This window comes from Callorhinchus milii, unplaced genomic scaffold, assembly GCF_018977255.1.
Source record: "Callorhinchus milii isolate IMCB2004 unplaced genomic scaffold, IMCB_Cmil_1.0 Scaffold1, whole genome shotgun sequence".
NCBI classification, from domain to species: Eukaryota; Metazoa; Chordata; class Chondrichthyes; order Chimaeriformes; family Callorhinchidae; genus Callorhinchus; species Callorhinchus milii.
Window position 1 is genome coordinate 39,238,583 of NW_024704742.1, and position 21,656 is coordinate 39,260,238.

At 41.7% G+C, this 21,656-nt stretch overlaps 1 protein-coding gene across 1 annotated transcript; it reads left to right on the plus strand.

Moving 5' to 3' along the window:
- Positions 1-849: 849 nt before the first annotated feature.
- Positions 850-21,349, plus strand: LOC103175788. Its single transcript, XM_007888977.2, has 2 exons — positions 850-987; positions 14,564-21,349. The coding sequence occupies exon 2, from the start codon at positions 14,889-14,891 to the stop codon at positions 20,289-20,291; it is 5,403 nt and encodes a 1,800-aa protein (XP_007887168.2). The 5' UTR covers positions 850-987; positions 14,564-14,888; the 3' UTR covers positions 20,292-21,349.
- Positions 21,350-21,656: the final 307 nt, after the last annotated feature.

A 21,656-nucleotide genomic window follows, 5' to 3' on the forward strand; every position in this document is an offset into this window, starting at 1 on the left:
CATTGCCGACACTCACACAACACACACACACACACACACACACTGTGCTCAAAACTTTCGGACCAGGACCAGAGGGGTGGGGGGTGGGGGGGGCGGTGTTTTTTTGGGGGTGTTTTTTTTGGCGGGAGAGGTTTTTTTTTTGGGGGGAGAGGTTTTTTTGGGGGGTTTTTTTTGGGGTGGGATTTTTTTTGGAGTGTTTTTTGGGGGTGGGTTTTTTTCGGGGGGGGGTTGAAGGTGTGGGGGGGGGGGGGAGGGTTGGAAATAACACAGCGATCGCTTGAGCTATTGGAAACACGCGGAGGCTGTATCCCTGCGCGCATATCAAGTAGTGCAAAGCGGGTCCCTTTGGGCAAATCAGAAATAACTCGAATTCCTACTTTATTTTTTTTTAAAAAACACAACAACAACAACACCCCCCCTCTCCCCTTTCTCCCCCCCCCCTCCCCATCCTCCCCAATCTATGGCGTCGGTGCAAAAAAAAAATAAACCCAACGGAGATGGCAAAGCCGCTTTGACATATGGCTTTTTTGTTCCCCCGTTTCGCTCTCAGCGAACGAACTCTTTTGATGCCGAGAGATGGAATGACGACACGTTTCCAGCTGCACATCCTGCGCCGCACCACCACCTCCTCCTCCTCCACCACCACCGCCTCTCTCTCTCCCTCTCTCCCTCTCTCTTTCTTTCTATATATGTGTGTGTGTGTGCGAGAGAAACCCGGACACACACACACACAGAGAGAGAGAGAGAAAAAAAACCTTTTCCCCGTAACCGCACACAAAAGAGAGAAGAGACAGAAAAAAAATGAGTTAAAATGGCGCGTTGGGGTGCGGGGGGGGGTGTGCATGCGGGGGGGACCGTGATTGACTCGTGTTTTGCTGGTTGTCATGATTGAAGGAGGAGAAGGAGGAGGAAGAAGAAGAAGAAGAAGAAAAGCAGTTGCGTTTGCATTCCGCGAGTTTTGCCGCTACGCCATCCGAACAGCGCGAAGTGAGTACTTTTGTAACGGGTCCCCGGTGGCGGTGCGAGTTCAGGGGCTGCGGAGACAAGTGGCAGCTTTGTTTCTCCGCGCACTGTCGGCGAGAGGAGGAGGAGGAGGAGAAGAGGAGAGAGAGACAGACAGACAGAGAGAGAGAGAGTGACTAGTTTTTAGCTTAAAAACCCGGGAGCCCCTTTTTTGATACTTTTTTGTTCCTTTTGCAAAGAGACGTGGATGCAAACGTGAGTGAGTGAGTGAGTGAGGGCTGTGATGTGATGTGATGGAGGTTGGCAGTGTGTGTGTGTGGGGGGGGGGGGGGCTCTGTCATGGCTGAGGACGTGTAGCAGCGGCAGTAGATTTCTACTTGTTTTCCAGACGGTCACGAGGCAGCCAATCGGGTACTCGTGCTGTAGCTCAGCTCAGCCCTGGCCTGGCCCTGGCCCTGGCCTGGCCCGAGCAAACCATAGCAACCGCTCAATAGAAAGATGTCTTCGCTCTGCCTCTGCCACACAGGGTGGGGGTGGTGGGTGGTGGGGGGTACAGTTTCGTTCGCTTATTGGCGCCCGTCGCTTCCCATCGATTCGTTGCAAAGCCTTGTCCTGCCATGTCGTGGCGATCTCTTCTTTGCATTGCTCATAGGGGGTGGGGGGGCGGCGGATAAACCCATTAGGGTTTTCAACCCTAACTGCATTGGGGGCGTTCAAGCGCTTCACCTGCTTTGGGGAAGCCGTGTTGGGCGTCTCGTTCTCCAGCCGCTGTGGATCAGAGGAGAGTATAGTTTGGGTTTAGACGGGGAAAGGGAGTCGGTGACAAACGGTGAGATTGCTCAGCCAAAGCAGTTCACACGAATGTAAGACGGCTTAACTTTTTTTTGAAAAAAAAACAGCACCAAAGTTATAATTAAATCTCACATTTTCTATTGTGAACCATCCACTGCGGTTTACGTTATCGTACTATACATTACGTAGCAAGTAATTGATGCCCCGGGAGTTCTTACAAGGAGTCAAGACAACACGATGGTTACCATCTTAACCCCCACAATTATAACCTTGAATTTATTCCAAGTTATCCATCATTTTATAATGTATCCCATAGGGCAGATTTGATCCCTTTTTAAATAAATTTTGATTACTGTAGATGTTGCTTCAGACAGGTTCCAGTGTGTTCAATGTCACTACAATGTAGTGACATACGTTATCATGGATTAATGATGGTAATGCAATGGTTGCAAGATTTGAACCATGGTACCTTCTTGGGTATCAATTGTTTATTATTACATATCCATGGTTCAAATGAAGTGAGTTATCATCAGGAATTTGACACTTTCTTTGTCACCAAATTGCATGATGAATGCACATGGGTATCCCAAGTTTCTGTATTCCTTTTGGAAGACAGTGATGTATTTTGGAAAATAATAGCAAGCACTAGCAGACCCAGACTATCTCATCCAGGTGGCTGTTCTTCATGAGTGAAACTGGACAGTGAGCATTTGTAGACCAGGCTGCAGGGTTCATAGCCCAGGCCATTTTTTCATTGACAGGTGTCAACCAATGTTCACTTTCTTTTTCAAAATTAATCATCTGCACAATGTTGGGGTTGAGCCAAGTTTTGTTCACGTTCTGAAGAAATGTGGTTGACAACATACTTCAAGAAATTTTAGTTCAGTAAATACATCTAGCCAATGTAAAGGATGAGACATATTGGAGCAAAGATTCAGTGAATTATTCAGTGCATCCTAGGGTATGTGAATTAATGTAACGCATGTAGGGATGGTCTTGTGTTATTGTAATGTGTAAATGATGCACCTTTAAAGAATGAAAAAAAAACCCGATCAGGTCTGAGTACCTTATTGACAGATTGGGGAAAACATTTTGGAAAATGAAACATGAAATGTGGGATTTAGAAAATAAGACTTTACAAGACATGTGCCTAGTCAATACATCTATGGTGCTGAGAGCTTAACTCTGAGAAGTAAGAAGTAAAAACGTTATGCTTTTGAAATTAGCAGTGCAAGGAGAATTTTAATCAGTTAGTAGAATGAAGGGACCAATATTGAGGTCACAATAAGACACGTATAACAGCGATGGAAATAGGACTGCATAAGTGTATGAGGATGAAACAGGGTTGGCAGATTACTATCAGGATAGACCTGATAGGTTAGGCCTTTTTGTCCTAGAGAAGAGACATTTAAGGGGGGCACCTAATAGAAATGTTTAACATTATAAAAGGGTTCAGTAAGGTTGACATAAATAGGCTATTTCCATTGATTGGGGAGTCCCACAGGAAATGATGATGATTCCAACAGTGAAAAGAGTAAATGTACATCCAACATTGAGATGGTGGAACTATGTGAAGAAATATCTCAAGGATGAGATACATCAATGTACATCAATGGCAAGATCTTGTAGCATCTAGAGCCAGTGTATGAATCATTGGTGAGCCCATACTTAGAGTACTGTTCACACTTCTGGCCGCCACAGTACAAAAAGGATATTGGAGAAATCGAGAAGATACAGAGGAGGGCAACCAAAATGATTGAGGTAGTGGAAGGATTGGACTATGAGGAGCGACTAAGTAAACTGGGCATGTTCACGCTGGAAAAGAGAAGTTTGAGAGGCAACATGATTGCTGTCTTTAAGATTCTAAAGGAGCTAAACAATAAAGGTCATGACAGGCTGTTTCAACTTGTCCTGAATGGTAAAACCAGAGGGCATGGCCTGCGATTGAAGGGGGGTAAACTCAGAACGAATCTACGCAAACACTATTTCAGTGAGCGAATAGTGAACCTGTGGAACAGGCTCCCTAGGGAGATGATTGAAGCAGGAATTGCTGATTCTTTCAAACACAAATGAGATAGTTTTCTTTTAGAAAATAACATTATGGGATACAATACATAGGTAGTTTGGGACATATGTATATGCGACCGCCAGTAAAGTGGAAGGCAAACTAGATGGACCTTGGTCTTTTTTCGTCTAGCATTTCTTATGTTCTTATGGTAGCTATATTCTGTATAGTTTCTAATATATATATTTGTGATTGTTGAGAATGAATCGAAAGTTCAAATATGCAAATCAGTGGCTTAACCAACACAGGATCTTTTTGTGCATGACTTCTGTATACATGAAGAAGTGGCTGACAAGTTTTGCATGTTCATGAATGCCAGATGCTTGTCAAATTGGTTAATATTTTGCTTATATAAAAGCTTGTTTCAACGAAACAGCAAAACTTGATGTTGTATTAAAAAGGAAGCTACTGTACAAATATGTTGTTTACTAAAATCTGGTAAAGAAGACAACATAAGTTTGAGTAATAATAAAGCACATATTGTGTTCCAACACGTTTTGAAAATGGTATTATATTCTGGAATTTTCTTTGAATTTTTCTTTATACACTTACCCTTTTATTCCTCAGAAAAATGCGTGAAAATGCATTTTCCAGCAGAAAGTGATATATTTTCGCTCTTCAGTGTCAAGCAGCAAAATGTTTGCTATGAGAGATACGAGCCAACAAGGTGCGTTGGGCATTTTGTTAGCTCGAAAGCATACGGATGCTTTGTGATGTGGACCTTGCAGAACCCTCAGAGGTGGTTATTAGTTGTCAGTTACCATGGTTACAGCTGGTGTTTGCTTGCTGCTGAGTGCCAGCATACAGCTGTTCTGATTTTTTTTAGTTTCCAATGGCTTGAGAGAAAGTAGTTCTGGTCAAGATGTAATCTCACATATATAGAATAAATTTAATATCTTACACAGATGTGACAGCTATTTATCGCATGGTGGTCCTGCCCACTTGCATTTGCTGAAGCAAAATCTGTTCGGAATCAATGCTATTGACCGTTTAAAAACAGCTGTTTTGAACCGCTTTACAGGTTAGGTTTTACAGTTTCGCTTTACAAGGTTGGCATAGCATAAATGTATGATCACTGAAAAATGGAACAAAACCTACAGTGGAGAATAACTGATTCTGGTATTGATACAGATAGGTTAGACGTAGACAAAGCAAAATTGTTGTGGTTGGACATCTCATTTTTGATATCTTGTAACATTCATCAAACTCATATTTGATTTACAGGAGTAATTAATTGAGAAATTATATTTTCTTGAATATACACCCACTAGGACATAAAATGGTCTCTGATTGCGATTCCTATGTATTCCTGGTATGTATTGTTATGTATTCCTCCAAATATTTTTGATTATAAACACTATTGAGAATATTGCAATTGCCTTTTGCTATATATTAAGTATTTGCAGGGATCACATCCAGGCCATTATTTTCAAAGATAATTTGCTTGTCATTTATTTGACTCATCTAGATGATTCATTTAGATAATTCATCTGGATAATTCCTAGCTACAACTCTGGTTGCTTGAAGCATTAGTGCAGAATTAAAGTGTTGTTCTCGTGTCACAGACATGCAGCAGTTTAAATTATTTCATGCTGACTTTAAGTGATAAAAACTCCATATTTAAGCTATTTTGCAACAATAACTGCAAGTCTGTAGGAAAATTGATGTTAATACCAGTTTCATTCAAAACACAATGATTCATTTTTATTAGTCATAACAAGTAGAGTCTTGCAAATTGCAGAATGCTATTAGTATAATGTCATCGTAGGCAGCTTGCAGTCAGTGTTATGTTAACGACATCCTTTGTTCACTAAAAAGGCTCACCTTAATAAATGTGGTTATATTATAATAACATCTAGAAACTTGTGATGGCTTGTTTATATGGGATTTAAATCTTCATTTAAAAACTGGTAAATCCTACAAACTGTGCATGTTTATTTTCATAGGCAGAAGTATAGTTAATGTGAGATAAAATCCTACCCAATCCAATGTATTAAAATTTCAGTTCAGTCTGAATTAGGTATAATGCTTTAAAAAAATAGAAGGTTATAAATATGCACCATTGAATTAAGGTAACTGATTACTTTCCCGCAGCACATGTTTTTAAGGAAACTATGCTGAAGAAAAGAATTGGAACATGATTACTTCCGATGTGATGCTTGAAATTCAACCATTGGTATATGTCTACTGAATATTATAACACCATGTTTCCAGGACTCAATTAAAGTATCATAAGGTGGAGCAGTGTCACAAATAAGAGCAGTCCATCAAATACAAGTTTCAATATATTCTTCAGCATAATTTCCTTACAAACATGCTGCAAGAAAATAGACCAATTATCTTAATTCAATGGAGCACATTTATGACCAACTACTATCTATTATACCCATATCTGATTGAATTGAAATTTTAGTGAGACTTCAGGACTATCTGCATTATACTCTAAAAAGGTGCTGATTTGATTCTCAGTCAGTCAAAGCTCTCTTCTGACTGACTTGGAGCACTTGAATTTGTGATTTTGCACCTCATCTGATCGAGTTTGCTTTCCCATCCCCGTTCTGGTTATGTTGAATAACTTTTCTGTCTCTGATTCAATGACAGAATAGTGAAAACGTGGGGATTCTGTTTTCATCTTTGGGCCTTGCAGACTGTTTCCATTCCTGAAATATCTCTTCTTTATTCAAGTAGTTCTATGTGTTTATGTAATTTTTGGGGGTATTAATACACTAATATATCAGTTTTGAGTACAATTTACAAAGAAATTTATAAAGAACAAATTACATTTGTATAGCGCATTTCACGCCGGGAGCAAGTCCCAATGTGCTGGACAGTCAAAGATTTGGCCTGTTTCCCTGCTGTAGGCCACATGACCTAATCTGTCCATGCTTATACTGCTTATAATCTGTTTATACTCCACATGAGTCAACACCCATTCCTTTACTCCCTCCCAAATCCTTCTCCTTTCCCTCATGTGAAAGTCAAGCTTCCTCTTTAATGTATCTTTACCATCGTATTCAATCACTGTTTCGGGCAGCAAGTTCCACAATCTCACTTCCCACTGCATGAAGTAGTTCCTCCTAAATTCTCTTTTTGATTGAATAGTCGCTGTTGTATATTTGTGTCCCCTGGTTATTGACTCCGCAATCAATGGAACAGCCTATTTATGTTAATCTTATCAAATCATTTTATAATTTAAACACTTCTATTAAGTCGTTCCACCCCTCCCCCCAATGTCTCTTCTCCAGTGAAAAAAGGCCAAACCTATTCAGTTTATCCTGACAGCATTAACCTACCAGCCCTAGTGTTATCCTCGTAATACCCACCTCATACTCTTCCCATTGCTGCTGTATTCTTTCTTATAGTGTGGGAATCAGAATTGGACACAATGCTCCAAATGTGGTCTAACTAAGGTTTTGTAATACTTTCAACATCATCTCCTCACTTTTATATTCTATCCTCTGCATATAAACCCCAACACCCCATTGGCCTTTTTATAGCCTTACCTACCAATGAAGCTACTTTTAGAAATTTGTGGATCTGATTCCTCAGATCTCTTTGCTCCTCTACACTTGTGTTCCTATCATCTAGACCAGGGATACTCAACCAAGTATCACCGGCATGACAATTCTAGGCATATGTAAAGCGGCCCTGATCTAGACTATAGATTACTTTTTTACTTTTCCTACTAAAGTGAATTACTTTTGCATTTTCATACATTAAACTTCACAATATAGTCTTCCATAGTCATATTGGCTGTTGCAGTTACAAGCAACATTTGTTGCTCAAGCATTTCTTCAAGTTTCTTTGCTTTCTCATAAATATCTTTGAGAAAGTTTCAGCTCCTTAACCTGTTTGCATTTGGAGCAGACTACCCTACTTTCCCCACCCCTCCTAATTAGTCTAAATGTGTACATTTTTCACAAAATAGTCTCCCTTTCTCAAGATTTCTCATTTTCTTCTATTTATCCCTCCTTGCTTCCAGGTATCTTTTTACCTGCTTCTAACACCTCTTTGTCACTTAACTACTTACTATTAATATGTTAATTTGCTGAGTTGTGGGAAACTGGTTAGTAATAATAATAGCCATTAGCTGCTGATTACATTCAATTTTCAGAAACTGGAGTTACCATCCTATTTTGGATGATGTTGCTCTTATACCGTACTCCTCCTTTCTAGCCTTCCAAATGGCCACCTGGGCTTTTCCAAAAATGCTAATGTTTTCTTTGTTTTTTGTAAACTGTTGTAAAAACTACACTTCTCTGCCCCACCCCCACCACTACTATCCCTAGAACGACAGAAATTGACATCACAGCAACAGAGTTATGAAGTATAGCTTCACTAGGATGATCCAGGAAAATGGAGATACAGTTAATGAGGATAAGTTCAAAATATTGGAGATGTTTTTGATGAAACAGAGAAAATTAATCGAGATCATATAGAGGCATTCAGTAGTCTGAAGAATGTTGATGCGTTAGCAAAAGAATATTCGGCGAGGTTTAATTCCTAGTACTCTTGTGTCTAAGTCAGAAAGTTGTGGGTTCAAGCCCCATGTCTGGGCTTTGAATTCATAGTTTAGTCTGAGGCTCCAACATGTTGTTGGAAGTGACTTGTAATCATCAGAAATACATACCCACCTTTGTATGAGATGTTAAATCAAGGTCCTGTCTGCCTGTTCAAGTTGACTTTTGAGTTTCCAAGGCAAGACACTCCAGGTGTCCAATACTGGTATTTTTCACTCCAGGTCGTGATCTTTAAATTGTTTCTTGAGTGTGTGTAAGTAGGTTTGAAACCTTTTTTTTTCACACAAGTGCAGTTCTGCCCGTACTGCTGCATTTTTGCTAAATTTGGGAGATTTGATTGCCGTAGAGCCGAAGTCAAATTGCATGACCTCAGTCGGGAGATGTGATGGCGTTGGTAAGACCGTCTTGTTGTGAGACGGGTCCCCGGGTTGTGCTGCTGTACCTGTGTCTGTGAGATGGGGTCCGGTTGAAACCCGACTTGTTGCTGTGACCTGTGGTCGGGGTTGGAGGTTGGCTTCCTGCTGTTTTATGGGCTTCGGGTTGATGCCGTTTACTGTGTAACGCTGCTCCGGGTAGTATTCTGGCGTGTGTGATGGGTTAGTGTTGGATGCTGACTTGCTGCGGTGTGACTGATGACTTAGTATTAGATGTAGACTTGTTGCTGTGTTGATGGGGTTAGTATTAGATGTAGACTTGTTGCTGTGTGATGGGGTTAGTATTAGATGTAGACTTGTTGCTGTGGGTGGGGTTAGTATTAGATGTCGGCTTGTTACTGTGGGGTGGGGTTAGTATTAGATGTCGGCTTGTTGCTGTGTTGATGGGGTTATTATTAGAAGTCGGCTTGTGTGATGGGGTTAGTATTACATGTCGGATTGTTGCTGTGTTGATGGGGTTAGTATTACATGTCGGCTTGTTGCTATGTTGAAGGGGTTAGTATTAGATGTCGGATTGTTGCTATGTTGAAGGGGTTAGTAGTAGATGTCGGCTTGTGTGATGGGGTTAGTATTAGATGTCGGCTTGTGTGATGGGGTTAGTATTAGATGTCGGCTTGTGTGATGGGGTTAGTATTAGATGTCGGCTTGTGTGATGGGGTTAGTATTAGATGTCGGCTTGTGTGATGGGGTTAGTATTAGATGTAGACTTGTTGCTGTGTTGAAGGGGTTAGTATTAGATGTAGAATTGTTGCTATGTTGATGGGTGAGTATTAGATGTAGACCCGTTGCTGTGTGATGGGGTGAGTATTAGATGTAGACCTGTTGCTGTGTGATGGGGTTGGTGTCAGTTGTCGGTTTGCTGTTGGCTGTCGGTAGATTTCTACTCTGTTGCTGACAACCGATGGGAGTTGTCGGTGGATGGTGATGTGAAAGTGATCGCCGTGTGGCCATGAAGAGTGTGTGTGTGAGAGAGAGAGAGAGGGAGTGTGAGAGAGAGAGATGGAGTGTGAGAGACAGAGGGAGTGTGTGTGTGAGAGAGAGGGAGAGAGGGAGTGTGTGAGAGAGAGATGGAGTGTGAGAGACAGAGGGAGTGTGCGTGTGAGAGAGAGGGAGAGAGGGAGTGTGTGAGAGAGAGATGGAGTGTGAGAGACAGAGGGAGTGTGTGAGAGAGAGAGAGGGGGTGGGGGGGGGGCGCTCATCACATCCCAGCTGAACACATGCAGTAAAGGAGCAGCTGACAGCAGCCCCCGCACTCTTATTGTACCCAATAACAATCCTAAAATCAACACCTGGGAAGTGAACTGTGTTTAGTATCTGAGGGTTGCAAACACTGGGTACGTTTTTTTCTCTCTCCATCGACCTCTCTCCTCTTCCTCTCTCTGGTTGTTGAATCGGGGACTGTAACTTTTATTAGTTGTGTGAAGATGGCTGCGCTGGGCTGAGCTGGGCTGGGTTTAGCTGGGCTGACATGGGCTGATCTGAGCTAGGCTGGGCTGTGCTGATCTGAGCTAGGCTGGGCTGTGCTGATCTGAGCTAGGCTGGGCTGTGCTGATCTGAGCTAGGCTGGGCTGTGCTGATCTGAGCTAGGCTGGGCTGTGCTGATCTGAGCTAGGCTGGGCTGTGCTGATCTGAGCTAGGCTGGGCTGTGCTGATCTGAGCTAGGCTGGGCTGTGCTGATCTGAGCTAGGCTGGGCTGTGCTGATCTGAGCTAGGCTGGGCTGTGCTGATCTGAGCTAGGCTGTGCTGATCTGAGCTAGGCTGGGCTGTGCTGATCTGAGCTAGGCTGGGCTGTGCTGATCTGAGCTAGGCTGGGCTGTGCTGATCTGAGCTCGGCTTATCTGACCTAGGCTAAGCTGGGCTCGGTTTAGCTGGGCTTGGCTGGTGTGGGCTGGGCTGGTGTGGGCTGGGCTGGTGTGGGCTGGGCTGGTGGCTGGGCTGGTGGCTGGGCTGGTGTGGCTGGCTGGTGTGGGCTGGGCTGGTGTGGGCTGGGCTGGTGTGGGCTGGGCTGGTGTGGGCTGGGCTGGTGTGGGCTGGGCTGGTGTGGGCTGGGCTGGTGTGGGCTGGGCTGGTGTGGGCTGGGCTGGGCTGAACTGCTCTCTGGTTTTCCATTGCCACCAGTAAAGCACCTCGGCTGGGGCCGGTGTGGACGTTCTGTACAGGAGCGCGGGGGAGTGGGAAGCACAAAGCCCTCCCCCCCCCCCGTGCACAAAGCCCTCCCCCCCCGCGCACAAAGCCCTCCCCCCCGCGCGCAGTGCCCGCCCCTCCCCACGCGCAAAGTCCACCCTCCCCACGCGCAAAGTCCACCCTCCCCACACACAAAGTCCACCCTCCCCATGCACAAAGTCCACCCTCCCCACGCACAAAGCCCCCTCCCCACGCACAAAGCCCACCGCCCCATGCACAAAGCCCACCCCCCCACGCACAAAGCCCACCCCCGCGCGCACAAAGCCCACCCCCCCGCGCGCAAAGTCCACTTTCCCCCCCCGCGCACAAAGCCTACCTTCCCCCCCGCACACAAAGCCCACCCCCCCACGCACAAAGCCCACCCCCCACGCACAAAGCCCACCCCCCCACGCACAAAGCCCACCCCCCCATGCACAAAGCCCACCCCCCACCACGCACAAAGCCCACCCCCCCCCATGCACAAAGCCCACCCCCCGCGCACAAAGTCAGTAAAAGAGCAGGATAAGTCTTCTTTAAGAACCAGTAATCTTCTTCCATAGTAGGCTTGAGACAGGCATCACCGAGTGAACCAGAGGAAGAAATTGTGTGGCAAAGAAGAGCAAAGCTTCCTTTGTGGATGAGGATAAGATTTGGAACCAACATTTGTACATTGGGTTTCAGGTTAAGTTGGTATTTTTGAAGTTAGAATTATTTATTTATACAGAGGGTAACCAATGGCTGGAACAGGTTATTTAGAAGAATAGTTTAGGTTAAGATTCTGGATGCATTTTTTAAAAAAAATGGCTGATGTTATAATAGGAACAAAGATATTCTTGAAAGAAAAGATCAAATAAGCTAAAGGACCTTCTTCATCCAAACCTCTCAAGATGATTTGAAAAAATTGCAAACCCTTGTACACGACTCAGAGATAACATAGGCCATAGGCCAGTGTAGGGTATAGATTTTCTAATTTTAATTGTAGCAAATAACGTGTTCTGCTGTCTTTTGTTATTCACAGTATATAAACAATCATAAAGTCTCATCTCACAATATTAGCCTTATCTGATCTTTGCGAACTCGCAAATCACAAAATTAGTCCCTTTGGCCCATCTGATCTCATCCTTCCAGAATACCCACCCATATGATCACAAGATTAGTTCAAATGAAAATTAATATTTTGCTTGCTATCTAAAATGACTTCTGGTTAAATTTTGTTACCAAAATATCAGTGTCAAAGATCTCATTTTTTTCCCGTGGTCAGCCTGGTGTCAACCTATGACTATGCTTATCAGTGCCCAACCTAGACTGAAAGTTGAATGCATGCCACTTCCATGTGGAAGTTTCTGTGTCTGGAATATAATATGCACTCTCCCTGGAGGGATGCACACTGCTTATCTTATCTTGGAGACATGTAGTTGCAAATTGGCAAGGCTTGGGGATCCTAGAGTGTTGCATTGGGATACTACTGGAGTTTAACCAGCTAAAATTGTATAGCTTGCCATTGAAAGCACTGTCTGGCAAGTTTCCTGCCTGTCCGAGCTAGAACCACTTACCCATTAGGGCTTTGGCTTTGAGGGTTAACTGGAACTGAGTGGGAACCTCAATGTCCTGCTGATGAGGTAGACTGGCTGATCTGTCGTTTGTGGGCCCACCTGGTTCAGGAATCAGACTACTGAGGCTGTCACAAAGATGTGACTCAATTCTGACATTCTTTGCCATGTCACCTTGGAGAAAGTTCAGCTGCAACGAGACCCCGCTTACTCCCCTCCACCCCCCCACCCCCCGGAGGATAGATACTAGTTGGTTATTTGACATCCAACAAGCGCAGGTTTTAGCCCCCACTAAGTAGATGGCAGGTACCAGGAATTTCCTGCGAGCTGCATGGTGAGTAGCATAGTTCAGCATGAAATATGTGAGAGCCAGAATTATCATCATCTTCTTGTCCGCAGCTCAGATACACATCCTACCCATTGAACGATGATTCCACCAAGTTAAGGTGTGGCCTCTGCCTACCAATAAAGGTGGATGCCAAGCCCTGAATAGATGGACATGCATTCACAAACTGGACTCAAGGTAACACCTTCCAGTAGCTGTCACCCAAGCCTCAGACTTTCTTTATCCGCTGTTCGCTGGACATTATTTTCATATATGAAGGGTGGAATCCATGTCAGACATGATATTTTCCATTGAACCTGAAATGTTTAACAACTGTAGAAGTTGAGAAGTGGTTTTGATTCCTGGGTAGGGTGAAATGTATTTTCCCCCCTGCTCCGGTCATGACCCAACTGTGCAGCGCCTTGGGACGTCCTCCTGACGTGAAAGGCGCTTTATAAATGGAATCTTGTTGTTGTTGTTGTATTTATAAAGTGAAAGGCCTTTTATAAATGCAATCTTGTTGTTGGGCAAGTTTCAGAACTCTGCAGCTCGTGTACTGTCCCGCACCAGGCTTCACGACCACATCACTCCCACTCCACTGGCTCCCCATCCCCCAGAGGATTGAATTCAAGTCCTCATCCTCACCTACAAGGCCATTCACGGCCTTGCTCCCTCCTACCTCTCCGACCTACTATCCCCCTACTTACCTGCCCGTACCCTCCGTTCCTCTGGCTCCGATATGCTCCACATCCCCCGCCCCAACTGCTCTACTATCGGTGGCTGGGCCTTCAGCCTCTCAGCCCCTAGGCCCTGGAACTCCATCCCCCAGTGCCTTCGCCTTGCTTCCTCCCTTTCCTCCTTCAAGGCCGGTCTCAAGACCTTTCTCTTCAACCGTGCCTTCAGCTCCCCTCTCGACTCTCTACCCCCTCCTCGCTCCTTCCCTCCCCTCACCCTGACCTTTTCCCCCCCTGCTCGGGTCCCGAACCAATTGTCCAGCGCCTTGGGACGTCCTCCCGACATGAAAGGTGCTCTATAAATGAAATCTTGTTGTTGTTGTTGTTTCCTTACTCCACACACCTCTGTTTACCTAGCATTTAGTAGGAACCTGGTTGTTAGTCGATTGGAGGATCGCTTTTCCGGGGATAATAATCCTTCAAAAACAATAATAATCCATGACTCTTTGTGGGACACTACTGTCTACAATTGGCTGCCACGTTTCGCTCACAAATATACAGACAATTCACTTTATAGTATATTCTGTGAAGCGCTTTGAGATGTTTAAAAGATGTGAAAAGCACTAAATTGAATGCAAGGTTTATTATTACTCCAGTTTAAGTAAAAGATAGGTAACAGTAAGGTTAAAGTGCCAAATTTTAAAAGGAAGAGGAAAGGATGAGAGTGCAGGAAACAAAAGAAAAGTACTCGTAACAAATTCTTATACCTACTGGGATACATTCATGGGACTCTATTCCTCAAAGTTTTGTTACCAGGAGGAGACGCACTGTTCCAGAGCAACTTCATTTAGTTAACATTAGCGCTTTAGCATACTTTGGATTGACATAGGAGTTCCTTTGGATCCAGTCAATCCAGGCATGGCACAATATTGTCTCACACCTTGCTGTTTGGAAGAGTTGGGTGGCTCTAGATTAAATGATGGAACTAACTTTTCATAAACAACGTTCATAAACTATGGGCATATATTTATAAATTATGGAGTTAAAAGTAACTTTGATATTTCTTTCTCATTATAGGTTGAGGAGCCTCTTGTCCCTGTGTAAGCTGCTCTCGAATGGTACTTGTTTCCAAGGAATACATGCAGTTTTAATTTAGAGAGGAAATCCTTTTTTTCTATTCCTGCTTTTTGAGGAAGTGCACAACAGTAACTGGAAGTGATGAAAATCTGCTTTTAATCTGCTTTCACTTATTGATTACTTGAGAATTGCAGAACTAGATTTCTATATCGAAATTGATATTGATATTGGGAAAGGGTTTCGTTGATGTATAAGAAGAAGAAATACATCTCCAGAAATCAAATTGCTTGAAGAGTATTGAAATTGCGAAGCATTTTTAAACAAAATGCAGCTGAAATGGTTACGAGTGCTGTTGCCTAAAATGGAAGATATTGCAGGGAAAGAGAGTTTTGCCAATGCTGCGTCAAACGTCTCTATGAAATCTGGTACTGGAAGAAGGCAGACTGCAAGGAAGACTGCAGGATTGAAGAAGTCTACTTTGGATCATTCTAGCGCAAAGAGACAACATTTTGCCTCAAACCAGCATTTGGGTAAAAATAAAGAGCCAACAGAGATATGTGGTGATTTTGAAGGATACAGAAAGGACATAAATGAAATGTTAATGTTTTGTGTTAAATGTAAAGATATCCAGCAATTTAGTTTTACAGAATTACAACAGCACTGCCGACAAAACCATCCTGAAGATAAGCCTTTATTTGTTTGTAGCCAATGTGGGTTTACTATTGATGATGCAGAACAAATGAATGCACATGCAATTTCGCATGAAATGGATAACGTATTGAATACAATGCAGAGTGAAAATAAGGAAGATCAATCCTCAATTGTAGAGGGAAAGCTACCAAAAAGGAGACATTTGAAGCCCAATACAATGTATTGTAATAAATGTAGATTTTCAACAAAAGATCCATTACAGTTTCAAAAACATATTCTGAGACATGAAGAAATTCAGTACAAGTGTGGACGATGTGAACGGGTCTGCTATACGAGGGGAGAATTTCAGCGCCACTCCGTGCAACATACAGGAACATTTCCCTTCAAATGTAGGTATTGTGATTATGGTGCAGTCCGAAAGGATTATGTTGTAAAACACACTAAGGGTGTACATCGTGACATCATAAAAANCGGTGGGTCTGTACTTGTACTACCAATGAGAAAAGGCAGCAAGAAGAAAGCTGTCTCCAAAATGAAGAATGTATTGAAAGTTAAACGAACAGCAATGGAACAAAGTGAGAATTCGGCTAATGTTGGTTTTCAGAATCTGGAGGGATTTTCATTGCCTTTAGGACTGAAATCTATTAATGGATCTTCTGAAATGAAGGATTTGGATAATGCTGCTTCTCTGGAAGCTTGTGTGAACACCTGTGATATTGTAAGTTTGGAAAACTCTATGGTAGAAAATACTAATATTTTGAATTGCTCTTCTATGGAGGCCAGCAAAGTCCAGCTGAAGCTGCAGACATCTTCCAACCACACAGTCCAACCTGGTGCTCCATTAACTCTGGTTGCTCCAGCACAGATGGTTATTCCTTCCAACTGCTTGGCTCAGCTCATAGAAATAAAAACAGTTAATGAGAAACAACAATTGGTATTCAAAATAATACCATCGACTGCTGTCCCTATGTTAGAAGCTAATGCATCTGGAGTGATTGCAAAGCCATCACAAGAACTGAATAATGCCCACATTGTACAACCGCAGAATCGCAGAGTCTTAAATCAATCATGTACACTGCTGACAAACCATGTGGATCCCACAAATGAACTGCTCCAGTTAGATCCTATAAATAAAATTGCAGATACTAAACAGAATAGAATGGGCCTAAATGCTAACTTTATCATTTCAAGGCCACTCTCTACGATTGATGCAGAATCGGTATCAAACAAAAAGGGTGTATTAGAGTGTAGAAGTGAAGACAGTTCAAAAACAAATGGAAGAGAAGAAAATCTAACTTCAATAAGAGAGTCTAGTGAAAATCAGCTAAAAGATGAAGGTCTTGCTTATGAACAACTGGAAAAAGTTACAGAACACAGCAATTATGGAAAAATGACCTCTGGCAAAGGTTCATTTACAAAACCATTTGCTGAAAGTGTATATGTGACAAATAAAACTAAAATGATTTTTTGTAATGCTCAAATAGCAAAAGACGACAGTTGTAAAAGTTTTAGCAAAGCAGTTGTATCATTCCCCTCGTATAGGACTCAGCAAAATATGCAACTTAGCATCACATCTCCTCGTACTTTACTCACTGTTGACAAAGATTCAGAATTACAGACTAAGTCATCCACCAACTGCACAACTCGGGCTGCTAAAAATAGTGATAAGCAAATTACCCCTAATTTATGTATAGAACAGACTGGATTTATATCTAACAAGATGTTTCACACAGATTATTCAAAAAAGCAAAGACTTACTGAGCAATCTATTGGTATGGAAACTTGCAATAGTTCTAAAATTCACAGTAAGTGTTCTGTTGCTTTAAAGGAATGTAGTAACATAACTCAATTCAATTCTGAGGATTGTAGTGTGAAGTGTGTTAACAATCCGTATCCTGCATTGGAGCTAGGGGTCAACAGCAGGAATAAGCTATATTTGTCCGTTCAGGACTCTGATGCATCTAAGCACAAACAAATTAATGACAGTACAGATAAAACTAAATCAAGCTGCAATCATATTTTGATTACACAGGCACAAAGTCAGAGTCCAAAAAGTACAGCAGATGTTTATGCAAATGGGTCATCTATATCTACATTCTTGAATGAATTATTAGTGCCTGTGGGTGACAAAACTGAAAACAAACACTCATTGTCTCTTTCCAGTATGCAGCCTGCACAGGACTCCAAAGTATCTCGATCACAAGATGCAGCAATAAATGCAGAGGTGGTTCCTGATTTTAGAAACCAGTGTGACTTAATTAGAGCTGAGACTATTGATGATCCTTCTGTCAGTATACAATGGCCTATCATTTCTTCTGTATTTTCTCTTAGCTGTGGTTCTAACGATGTGCCAGAAGCTATTCGATGGGATAATGAGCACGAGAATACTTGCTCTCCATCCAATTCTGCACAAGAAACATCAATAGGTAGTAATTTGCAAACTAAATCAGATTCCCAGTTTGTAAAAAATGGAGATGGAAAGGAATATCAAAGAAACTGCTTATTTGCATCATCTGAGCATACTGTAAAACCAGTTGATCACTTTTACGCTATTCAGACAAAGGCTGAGAATGTCATAACTAATTCTGGGCAAAAGGAGCTGAACAAAAACTACCATTTTGGAGAGCCAAGTCAAAAAAATCCACCATGTGTGTCAACATGTGGAAATATAGACCTCAATACAACGTCGGTTCAATTAGTAACAATGCTAAATGGAAACCCATTTCACCTGCACAATGGCAGTAACATCTTAGCTGAACATTCTTCACTACAACCATCTCTCCCGTCTCCAATATCACCTGTGGAAATTGATGATCATTCTTCTCCATGTCATTCCCAACAGTTACCTGATAATGTCAGTGTGTACAGGGATGTATCCCATATATCAAGTGGATATTCTAAAAAATCAAGCAGTTCTAATGTCTCCTTGGGATCTTCTGTCACAAGCAGTACAGAAGGGAAGTGTGCTACAAAAATGGATAGCATTGTACAGAGAATAGAAACCAGTGATATGTCTGATACCAATGTGATTCCATTAAGCACTGTCACCCGAAACGATGAAACTAATTGCCCCTCAGTCTTGGGTCTTAAAACATTTCCACTTCTGTCCTCAGAACCTGGAACTTTTCAAAACAAAGTAATGCCGAGGACTCTATCTTCAACTGTAAGTGAACTCGGGATAGCTTCAGTTTCACCTAATTATAGCGACACCACTTTAGTTGCATCAATGCCTTGTGGAATTTCGCCATGTGGTTTGAAACCACACAAGTTATCTTCAGTAAATCCACATTTTACAATTGAAAATCAATTGGTAATGCCACTTTCAAACAATTCTGAATCAACAACAATTCCAAATTCAAGAGGAAATTATTTTTTCCGGAATGTTTGCTCTTCTCCAGAGGAAGTACAAGAAGGCAAAACTGGGGTAGCATCCTCATCCGTCCATGGGCTTAGCTTGCAAGGTAATATTTCATCATTTGTTTCAAATTATATTCCAAGTGCAGGTTCCACAAGTGCCAATTCTGCTTCTAATCATACTGTTCAAGAACTTGGTGAAGAGTCTTACAGTTTTGATGAAACCATGCAGCTCATAGAAAAGATCACCGTTTCAACCAGAGCAAAACAACAAAGTTCTATATTGTCAAGCGCATCTGCTGTATGTAACCAAAGTAACCATAACAAAAGTCAATTGAGCATAAACAAAACTACGTCTATCATACCTCTTGACATTGAACAAAGTAAACTTAAATCTGAAGTATCAGAGAACGTCTCTGAACAACCTGAACACGCCACAAAGATTCTAGTATCACAGAGCACAGTTGAAAATGGATCTGTAAATTATGTTCAGGGACAGAAGGTATCAAATCCACATCAGCAGTCCAGCTCTGGAAACTCATGTGTTTCACGACTGTTGAGTTCTACAAAATGCTGTATTGATTTTGACAATGCATCTTCACATTTCCTAGTAAAGCGTATTTTAGGCCCTGGGAATTCTAAACAAGGAACTACCTACAGAGTTGTTCCCAGTGGTATTGTACTTAAAGTGTTGAATCCTGTTGATGACTCCAAGCAGGAGAAAATAACTGCTGCAACTGTACATTGCCAATCCCTCCCTCAGTTAAAAAACCTTCACAGAGTATTGTGTCCCACACCAGTGACATTTAGCATGGCAGCAAAATCAGTGTTGAAAACACCATCTATGACAAAGAAGCAAAAAGCTTCTGCCAAAACTCAATCACAAAACAATCGCTCAGCTGAAGCAAAAGCCCAAGAAACCAACCTCTGTGATCAATCTTTTGTTTCCACAGTGGGTCCAAATTCAACTGTATGTGGCACTGCTTCAGTTAAGACAGTTGCTCATCATAAATCTCAACTGTTAAAATCTGGGAGGAAAATGCCCCTGAATCGCAGGAATATGAGAAAAAGAAAATTTGATCAGGTGCAGGATAATGTCACATTAAAAAAGACCCAAAAAAGGGATATTTGTCCTGTTTTTGCTGGTAGCCATGAGTTATTGAAAACAGCCCGCAGACTGAGGCTCAGACCCTTTAATGAAGATCAGTTGGTCAAATGTCCTCGTCGCAATCAGCCCGTAGTTGTGTTAAACCATCCAGATGTGGATGCATCAGAGGTAATTAATGTAATGCAAACTATAGGCAAGTATAAAGGACATGTTCTCAAGGTGGTTTTATCTCAAAGAACTGTTATTTCTCTTAGGCTAAAAGAGAAACACCAAAGACGGGAGCTAAGAAACCGAAGCAAATCCATTGACAAAAGGAAGAACTGTAGGGTAGTCAGTCCGGTAAAAGAAAGACACATGTTGAAGATGAAATTAAAAAAGATCCATAAAAATAATTATCAAATAGTGAAAAATGTTCAAAATGAATTTCTGCAGATCAAATTCCACTGTTGGTTTTGTGGACGAATGTTTTGCAATCAGGAAGAATGGATTGCTCATGGACAACGTCACTTAATGGAAGCCACCAGGGACTGGAATGATGTTACCACCATTCAGGAAAGTGTAGTAGGTGAAAGCAAAGACTTGAACATGAAAAAAGGAGAAAGAAATCCTATATAGCGTGTCTTGCTGAGGAAAGTTACAGATATTGAGAAGGTCCTGAGTTGTCTTTTTGCGTAAACAGGCTCAATGTAAACAAAGGAACAACACACAAGTAATTCATTGTGGGACCGTTTTTGTTTGTAATTTATGGAAATCCTATTTGCGCTCTTGCCCACTTGCATAAATTCCAACTATCTCAGCTGTCGTGATAGTAGGGTGCTACCATGGTCCTTAATATATCTAGACTGCTGAGGGTAAAAAATAATCCTGGTTTCCACTTCTAATTACTATCTGGAACCAGTGCTATAAAAACTGGATATTGGATGTAGATGATTGGCTGGTTGTGATACCTTTTATGTCAAGTAGCCTGCTGACATTTGTGGCCTAGACTCATACAGGAACAATAGATACATTGGCGCAATCCCAGTGGCTGCTTGAAATATATTCTAGCACGTTTCTTCAGGCCAGGAGCGGTGGACAAAAAAATTTAACATGGCAGGAAGAGAACTACAAGCTGCAATTTGTTGGAGAAGTGAGTTGGTAAAAGTGATGCAAAAATAAACCATTGTGGTAGTCAACTGACATCAAAAATGAATAAATGCAGGGGAAAGCTGAATGTTCTGACATAAGACTGTACAAATTAGGAGGAAATTATTTTGGCAAATACAAATTGCGGAAGAAACGTAAACATGCTTTTTCTAACATTCACATTTGTGACTTCTGTAAGAAGTAAAATTTTTTAGTGGTTAAAGGTTTGCAGAAATGCAGCTGAACAATTTTAGTAACTTGAAAAAAAAGAGCTATTTTGTGTAAATATTTTAAAACATCGCTTTATAATTTAACTCATTTAATATTCTTGACTGAAGGTTGGTAACATTTTTAATGTAATATTCTTGACTGAAGGTTGGTAACATTTTTAATGTATTTCCATATATTAGACCAGTTTGTAGTAAATTCATATTTTATCAAGTAGATTAAGCACTAAAATGCATACTAATTGTATTCCAAATGCTGACTATTTGTTGCATACTGTTTGATATTTTGGAATGTTTCTTTTAATAAAATTAAAACCTATGAAATTTTCACCATTTTAAAAAATTGTCATTTACTTAACTGTGAATGTCTCATATTCTTAAAGAGCAGTCATGTGTAACTATTGCTTATTTCTGTCAGCATATTGATTTTGGAAGTTCTTCATTGAAGTCAATTTTTAATACTGAAGTTTTAGCTCCACTGATGGCCATTCAGTAAATGTAATGATTGGTGCCTTATTACACCATAATAATGTAAGCTTGCAGCTTTGATTGTTGCTGAAGAAATCAATCTCAGATGGAGCAATAGTTTGGGGGCGCTGCAATTGGTTTCTGTGCCCTTGGGTTAGGA